A 9,285-nucleotide genomic window follows, 5' to 3' on the forward strand; every position below is an offset into this window, starting at 1 on the left:
CTTGCTAGCCAGAGGCTGAGCTTCACTACATTTGTTTACGTTGTTACGCTTCTTTCCCCTATCTGATAAATCGCAATGGAAACGTGGTAACCCTCTGGACCATATCAAAAGAATAAATACAAATCTGAAGACCAATCCACACACAATTAACAAGATCCAGTCATTCCTTCATCCATCCATTTTCAACACTGCTTTTCCTGAACAGGGTCGCGGGGGGTGCTGGAGCCTATCGCAGCTGACTTTGGGCAGAAGTCACCCTCAACTGGTCGCCAGTCAGTCACAGGGCACATACAGAGACAAACAACCAATCGCACCAATACCCACACTTTCACTGAGGGGGAACCGAACGCACACTGGCCGCACACAAGTCAGGCGAGTGTACCAATACACCATAAGCGATTATATACAGTCATGTACTTTGTGTAAAAAAAAAAAGAATATATATATACACACATATATGTATATATATATATATATATATATATATACATATTAGACCGCTCATGTTTCTTTAATTTGTCATTGTGAATATGCGGTATAACTAAAGGTACATTTGCGTGGACAAATATAATTAACAGCAGCAAGAATAGCTCAGAAGAGTTTAAGAGATATATTTTTTTTCCTTGGTTTTCTTGATAACAACCAAAAACACTTCAGATCTTACATCAATAGCTATGGCACGGTAGTGCTAAAAAAACAAAAAACAAAAAAACTTTTAGGCACTCCATGTTTTTTTTCTTTGAGCCACATGATACACCTTAACTGTCACCAGGCATTAAATTGAACAAGTAATTGGCGAAAACAAGGTTGGTCCAATATTTTCCACGACTTTATGCAAAATGTGGCTTAATTTGGCTCAATCCTTGAGATGCAGGATTTTGTCTTTCAGCTCCCACATTTTACTGGGTGCCAAAGCTGATTTGTCACAATCCTTTTACAGTCTTGACCACAAAATTAAACCATCTTCCCCTCCAAGGAATTGAGCCAGTGCACCGCATGGCTCTTCATTCAGCTTAGGGGAATCGGGGGGCCTTGTAAGCAGGTGAAATATGGCCTAGCAAGATGTGCCGACTATCTCCCAGCTGCTATATCAGTGAGTCCAGAGCAAGCGTTTTCTGTCTGGGGAAGTGGTAATGTGCCACATCTGTAATTTTGCTCACATCTCCTTTATTGGAGTAACACTTGCTGCTGTTTATGAGCTAATATCATGAAATTCCGATGCTTATTCATTTTATTTGGCTTTAACATGCGCTTGGGAACGACTTGATCCACTGTGGAGTCCTTTGTCCCCAATGATGCGCAGTTCGCTGATTAAATTGTTCCATTTCAAGAAGGTAACAAAGTAATTAAGACAGCAATTTTACACCCTAACAGCGGGTGCAAGTGCTGCCCCTGCTGGGGCTCACATTGGGAACAGTAAGGGAAGAAAGTGATTTTCTCTGGGGAAAACAATATCAGATGACATTTAAAACGAAACACAAAAGATGGCTCGCAGCAAATTCTCCAAATATGTTCATGGACAATCAAATTAACAAAATATTATTTCTTAACATGTAATATTATTATTATTATTATTATTGTTATTATTTTCAGATAATTGCAATGTGAATTTTGTTTTGTCTTTTTGGGTAAGGGAAACAAGTGTGTCTTATTTTTAGAAAAGTACAACATCCCTGTTTTTTTGGTGACGTCCAGTCTTTAGGTAAGTACAAGATACTGTAAATAGCTTTACCTTTGGTAATGTGCAACATGAAACGTTCTTCCATTGAGGAAAGGTCAACTAGAGTTTGTATTCTGTTTTAGAAAGTATCACTCAATAATTTCTTTCTTTGGGGGGGGGGCAGTATCAATCATTGGCTTCATTTTGGCAAAATCAATAATTTGGCTTTTGATTTTAGGAAGACAACAAAACAATCTTGAACCGGTTATAGTTTGAAATGAGTTTGACCTACTTCTCAAAAACATGTCACTAGCCATGATGTCCATTGAGGCTAGTATGAAAGCTTAAATGTTTTCTTTTTAGGAAAGTGCAACACCAATAGTTGGTCGTCATTTTAGGAAACTTACAACATAGAAAAATGCCACCGACAGTTTCAAATGAGCTAACAAGGTTGACATAATGCCAGAAGCTTGACATAATGCCAGAAGCAGATTGTAAGACATGAAGTTGTCAAGCCTGAGGTTGATATAACACCTTGGATTATTTTCTTTTCTTTGATCCGAAGGGCCTACCGCCAGAGGCTGAACTGCACCGTGTTTGTTTACATATGTGTCTAGAGAGCAAAGTGGTGGCACTTTCTGTCCCATAACATGCTTCCATCCCCATCCTAATGTCCACAAATGTGAGTAGAACTCGCGGCTCCACGGAGTTGCGCTTGGCACAAGCTGACTCCAGATGGGCTGCATCGCTCATTCTGCTATCATGAGCGATTATCATGGCGGTCTGCACCAAGTGTGACATGTGAATATTTTAATTTGTCTCCTCAAACTCGCTGGACTGTATAAAGAAGCATTACATTTTTTTTTTTTTAAACCTCACATGAAGATTTTTTTTTTGTATTAACCCCGAGCTTAAACTAACATGTTACAAATGTACAAATCCAACCTTTTCCCCAATTTACAGTCAGCAAAGGTTTTCCAGGGGGCACACTCTTATAACATAACAGATAAAAGGTCAGCTTTAAGTGGGAAAGGGGGATTTTTTTCAGGGCACCCATAAATATTCATTGCGACGGGCCAAGGTTGCCAGAATAATTTATGGAAATGACAGGATATTCACAAGGTAAGTGGAGAACAGGCCCCAGGTGGAATAAAAGCGCTTAAGGGGGGAGAATTGTATTTCACATCCAATTGGCACAAACATTGGATAGGGATACATGGAGCGTACTGACCTGAGAGTCAAAATCAGATCGTATTTGGATGACCTGATTTGTGAGACCGAGCTAAAATGTTTCTATGTAGACAAGTGAAAGCGAATGGCAGCGGCAATGGTCAGCAGCACTAAACTGCATGTAGTAAAATACTGTGCATGTGTAAATGAATAGTCTATATAATCTGTTAAGAACTGAATTAACAAAAATCAGCATAGTATCAACAATGTAATGGTCGCAACACATGCCGCAACATAAGCATTTGAGAATTAACCAGCCAATCCGATCCGTTGATCATCATAAGGGTCTCGGGCATGCTAGAGCTTATTTCAGCCGTCTACGGGGAGTAGGCGGGGGACACCCTGAACCGGTTGCCAGCCAATCGCAGGGCACACAGGGACGAACAACCATCCGCGCTCCACCTCACACAGAGGCACAATTTAGAGTGTTCCATTAACCTGCCATGCATGTTTTTGGAATGTCGGAGGAAACCGGACTACCCGGAGAAAACCCGTGCAAGCACGGGGAGAACCTGCAAACTCCACACAGGAAGGCTGGAACCAGAATCAAACCCCGCACCTCTGCACTATGAGGCTGATATGCTAACCACCCGACCACCAACTGGGCCGCCATTTGAGAATTAAATGAACAGAAGTGCAATGACCAGTGCCAAATAGATACTTTATGTATACGGAGGTGAATGTGAACAGCCGCAAGAATATGGTTCACTAACGAACTGTGCATGTATCATTAACTGAACTATATCAGGGGTCGGCAACCCGCAGCTCCAAAGCCGTATGCGGCTCTTTGATCCTTCTGCTGTAGCTCCCAGTGACTGGGAAATAAGTAATTAGTGTTTAATTGTTTTTATTTTAGTTCATTCATTTTTCAATGTAAGTCTTATTTTGACAACAACAGTGCGCTTGGAACATAAAGCCAAAAGGATTTTATTTACTTGTTAATTATTTTGTTGCTCAAAATATGCATCACAGGACACTGGCAATAGGTTAAACCATGAAAAGGAGGGGAAAAAAGTTTCAAAAGAAAACAGAACATTTAATGCTATGCCCTATGTGAATTTTATTAAAAATAAACATCACTCGTGCAACCTCACAGATGGCAGCTTACAATCTTGTGAGTGTGAAGTTGAATCTTACATCACCAACTTGCCGTAGTGCCAACAGGAGCACAAATCACATGAACCGGATAAAACCGGATAAGTACCAAAATATACGACCAAATATTCTACCAAATATGAAAGTATACCACACATAGATCCTTCATGTGCAAAAATGAATGGGAACTGCAGCAATAGTCAGTTGCATTAGACTATTTGCACGTATTTTAAAAGTGATCCATATCCAACATTCCTTAACAAAGCATCGATTGATAGACTTTCCCGAGCCGTTTTCACTCTCTTGTCTGAGGCGCCCTACATTTGATATCCTCTGCGCCTCCCCGCACATCCCCCCCACTCCCTCCACTCTTCCACCTCTCAAGTTGTTCACTGCAAGCCGATATCCTTCTACCGAGGCATCTGGGAGAAAAAGAAAGAAAAAAAAAAAAGGAAAACTTTTCAACTTTTTTCCCCGCACATCAAATGGCCTGAGAATCAAGATGCTTCCTCAGCATTTTCTCATCGGCTAGTTTTCTTTGAAGGAGGAGACTGGTCCATCTCTTTCTCTTTTTCTCTTTGCCATGAATATACCTTGTTTTTCCTCCCACGAAATAAGAAGAAGGCTCTTCCATTGCGCGGGAACAATAACGAGCACGCCATGAAAGCTAGTCTGTGTTTTTATTATGTAACACCTACCCCCGCCACCGTCATCTTCCTCACTTTCTTTAAAAACTGCCGTCGCATTCTCAATGAGGACTAGCATCTTTGCTACACCTGCAGCCAGAGACTCAAGGAATGTTCGGGTACCTCATTCACAATCACCATCATTGGCATGCCGGGCCTGGAGCTGGTGATGCCGCACTGCTTGTCTCCCAGTACGGAAATGTTGTAGCAAACCCATGGGTAAAGGAACGACATGGCAAATCCGTAAGAGGTGACTGACGTTTATAATTAAAGAATGTGAGAGTTTTTTTTTTGTTTATTTTCATTTGCAATATTTTGTTCTAATATTACTTCTTATTCCACACAGCAAACCTTCTTCATTTGCATTGTGATCACCAACAAGAGGAGAGGGCAAGATGTTTTTTTTTTATTTGTTTTTGTGGTGCTTTACCCACTTATCGCTTATAGCAATGCTACTTCCTATTTACATTCTTTCGACCAATGGCAAAATGGAGCAACGTTGGGTTGTTGGTTGTATTTTGGCACTCTTGGAATGTGTACTGATTCAAACCGTTTGGTGTTTTTGTTTATTTGTTTGGTTGTTTTTTTTTGTTGTTGTTTTTGTAGCAACATCTTGGATAACTGTGAGCCCTACAGTGTCAATTCAGAGCAAGAAGAGAGGCATAAAAGGTCCTCTACCTGTTGGCCCTTCAATGCCATTTTAAATAAAATGTTAACACTAAGGTACTAGATTATGGTTATTATTTGGTATAATTGAGTACTTTGGCGATTAACTATGCAGTGTTAAATTTTGTTTTTTATCCGTTTTGATTTTAAATGGGAGTGGCAGAGAAACAGTCTGGGTTTTTTTTTTTTAACTGGGCGAGAGATAGAGATTCTTCTTTTCGTTTCCTCAAAGTGATGGTATCTACAGTCTCCTATTTTTCTGGACATTGAGAGATTGAGCAGAGGCACTATGGAATACTGTACAAAGTCTGTTTTTATAGGTTGAAATTAAAGCGTGTTGGAGGGGAACACTGTTTAAAAAAACAAAATCTAATGGTATCTCTGAATTGCACTTTTTCACCTAACGCTGAAGGTTCTGCAACATACAGCACTACCCACGAGAAACAGGGATCTATTTTATTTGCTGATCGCAAAACCTACCCCCTGTTTACATTCTTGTGACCATTTCGAGAAGAGGGAGACATCACGTGGCTTTGTTCCATTTTGATATGCTTAGAACACAAACCAAATTGTTTACAAAACCAACCACTCTGAATCACTGAAAGCCAACTACAGGTGTGGAAATCACCCCAAACCAAATGTTTTATTTAAAAGGAAACAGTAAAATCCTGACTGCTGGTGCCTTTGGGGCTCTGAGAAAACCATCGCTGTGTTAATGTGCCGACACCGCCATGCCAACAGCGAGGAAACGTGCTAACGCAACAGGGCTCCTGCACGCCTTGATTGAAACGACCGCTATCAGTGTCGCCTCACCGCGAATACACGATGCACAAACAATGTGAAATGAATTACCATCTTTCCAAAGAGCCGTTCTGCCTGCATCATGGTGCAAAAACTCTCATTCTCTGTATTAATATGCTATTAGGGAGATAATTATAGTAGGTACCGGTAGCAGATACTTGGGGAGTACTAAGTTGAAGTACTAATTTGACTCCTTTAAGCCAAAATAAGAAAGTTCACTTTGAAATGTACAACAGTACAAAAGTAGAAATGAATTTTTTTTCAACATTTTTTAAAAATTTTTTTTTTTATGATTATTATCTTGATAACTGGCCATGACAAAAACAAAATGAAAAAAACAAGCAGTGAGCTAAGCTAACATTGACTCAGGCTTTTATGCTACCAAAAGAAGTTCTTGCGTTTTTGATGACATTGTGAATTGACAATCAAAAAATGTAAAATTAGCACACCATAAAAAATGAAATATGATACCTTACCATTATGGGGTGTTTTTTTTTTCTTCAGAAGAGACAGATCATTTTTGAAAACCAGAAGCTTTTTTTTTTTTTTTTTTAAGCCGGGATGAGATAAAAATGTAATCACCAGGGTCGTTCATGTAGCCGAAAACATCCTGCTTCCCCGAATATGTTGCCATTGTTGTTAATGCTCTCTGGTTCAGGTCAAGTCAATTTTATATATTCACTTCACATGGCAAGCGGGTCAAGAAGACTCTTCATACATCAAAGAAAACCACCCAAAACAGTTGAGACATCGCAACCGAGGAAGGAAAAAAACTCCCTCAAAGAAAGAAAGTTCAAACAGAACCCAGCGGCTCTGGGGTGACCGACCGTCTGACTTGACAAATTGGGTTAGCATGGAGAGACGGAGTGGACAATGACAGACTGGAGAGAAAAAGAAATAGATGACAGAGAGTTGGAGCGACTGAAGGAAGGACGAGATACCGATGGATATCGAAAACCAGAAATAGTCCCATGATGACTTCAACAATTATTCTCCATGTCATCATCCGCAGAAAAAATATAACAAGCATATTTTGAAAAAGTAAGTAATCAAAAGAACAGATTTTCAAACTTACGAGGTAAAACATCTTTTGAAAAAAAAAAAGAAATCCTCAAGTTCGGAACAGATAACTGAAAATAAATGTACTCAGCGACAGAAACAGGTGCTTTATTTGTCGGATTTTTATTTTAATTTGCTTCTGCATGCCCACGTGGCTTTTCTGTATACTTCACAGCCATGCACCTTTTCGGCCTCAACTGGCAGCTGCAGGAGTTGGACAGCCAGCCAGCATTTGAAAATGGCGGAGTCGGAAAGGCTGGTCCCACGCCGTCCAGCGCCGTCACGGCGCTCGCCGCCGACGGTGAGGAAAGCTCACTGTGATTGCCTTTTCTTTTATGCATGGGTGTTAGAATGTGAGTTATCGTCCATATTATCAACATCAGGCGACAACTCCTTCATTTACCACTTTTCCCCATTGATTAATAATTAATTTCTCATTATGCTCTGTGGCATCTACATTAGGCAAGCTGTTACAATCTAATACGATCCAATACGAGAGTAACCACCGTAAACCTATTGTTAAAAAAAAAAGTGTAATTGAAGCCCTCCCAAAGTCATATTAATAGGTTAAACCATAAATATACCACAAACTACAAGGCCAAAACAGTTTGTCATTTTCAAACTCATCTTTTATGACCCTTAAAACCAAAGGGCTTACAGACTCTTCAATTTAAGAAACACACCCAAAGCGCGCATGCCCATGGGAGTATGTAGAACCAAAATTACCAAAATAAAATAAAACAAATGAATGTCATAAAATGAAAATTAAAAAAAGAATATAAAACATATTTCAAAAAGTAAATACAAAAAAATAACGTGAATGAAAATAAAAAAAAAAATCTAAGTAAATAGAAAAAGAAACGTAAATAAAATTGCATCGCAATAAAAATACAAAAAAAATGCTCTGCTCTCATATTTATTTATTTCATGCTGCAGACAATGTCAGCATGAAATGTTAAACAAATCAGGGGACCGTCCTAAGTGTTGAACTCTTGGTTAATCAACATGTGAGTGCTTGCAAGAGCAAGAACAAGAACGTGTGATGCAGAAATCAACAAGGGACGCCTACCTCCCGCCTCAGCAAGAGCAAGTATCTAAGGAGCAAGGTAGACAAATGTTTAACAGCGTAATAATTTCTGCCTTTCCCATTCGCGGGCCCGGTATTTGGGGGCCACCGCTTCTTGGAGGCATTTCAGAAAAAGCAGAAGCAATTTTTTTTTTTTTCGGCGCGAAAAAAAGTGCAAAGTCAGGATACAGTCTTCAGAATAGGACTCATCCATCCATTGATTACGTATCTGACCCGGTTACATTTTGAAATATTCTCAAGATGCTGTTCACCCTACAATTCCCTCCAGAGTGGCTGCTTCCGGCCAAAACATCAAATGTTCAATATCTGGTATGGGGCTTTGTGTGGCCTGTTGTGAAAGACACGTCTGCCCAATTTCTAGCCGATCAATTAAACTTGTTTGGGGGGATTTTGTTTTCGTTTTTTAACTTTTCACTAAGTATTGTTGGGGGGGGTCTGTTGTAGACCCTTAGTATACATTCATTTTCTTCTTTGTTTTACATGTGGCAGCATTCTTCTGAAACAGTTTGGTGTTTGGTCCTCTTTGCGTTCTGAATATTATCCCACTTTCACACCACCTGATTACGATGTGTTAACATTCTATATTCATCGTCAAGTAGGCGGCCCATTTTGCTTCACCTGTAACACTTAACGACTCCGAACAAAAAACTTTAACAGCCATGCAGCGTTGAGAACATGCAAACCAATGCGTAACACTGGCTCACTGAACCCCGGCTACTTCTATATCCTCATCAACGCTGTTAATGAATACGACGTGGGGCAGCTTGTGGGCTCTTTAAAGGCCGATCAATAGCCCGCCGTTATTCTCCCCGGAGGTTACGCTTGGCTCCCGGTCTCGCCTCTGACTGGAGTTAAAGTGACAGCCAATGGCCTCATTAAATGCAAACACTGAAGCAAGGCAAGTAGTGTCTGGGTGCAAACACACACACACACACACACACACACACACACACACACACACACACACGAACACACACACACACACCCACACACACACCCAC

General features: G+C 40.2%; 1 protein-coding gene across 5 annotated transcripts in view; it reads left to right on the plus strand.

Moving 5' to 3' along the window:
* LOC109524410 (teneurin-3) overlaps positions 1-9,285 on the plus strand; it is a 223,870-nt gene that overhangs the window by 130,495 nt on the left and 84,090 nt on the right. For 4 of the 5 annotated variants that reach the window (XM_019884281.1, XM_019884282.1, XM_019884283.1 and 1 more), the window contains one exon: positions 7,373-7,498. The exons of the other annotated variant lie outside the window; for it this stretch is intronic. In XM_019884281.1, the coding sequence (XP_019739840.1) occupies positions 7,373-7,498 (126 nt within the window). The remainder of the gene's footprint in view (positions 1-7,372; positions 7,499-9,285) is intronic. 5 annotated transcript variants of the gene reach the window in all.

Source organism: Hippocampus comes, unplaced genomic scaffold, assembly GCF_001891065.2.
Source record: "Hippocampus comes isolate QL1 unplaced genomic scaffold, H_comes_QL1_v1.1 scaffold156, whole genome shotgun sequence".
In the NCBI taxonomy this organism is placed as follows: Eukaryota; Metazoa; Chordata; class Actinopteri; order Syngnathiformes; family Syngnathidae; genus Hippocampus; species Hippocampus comes.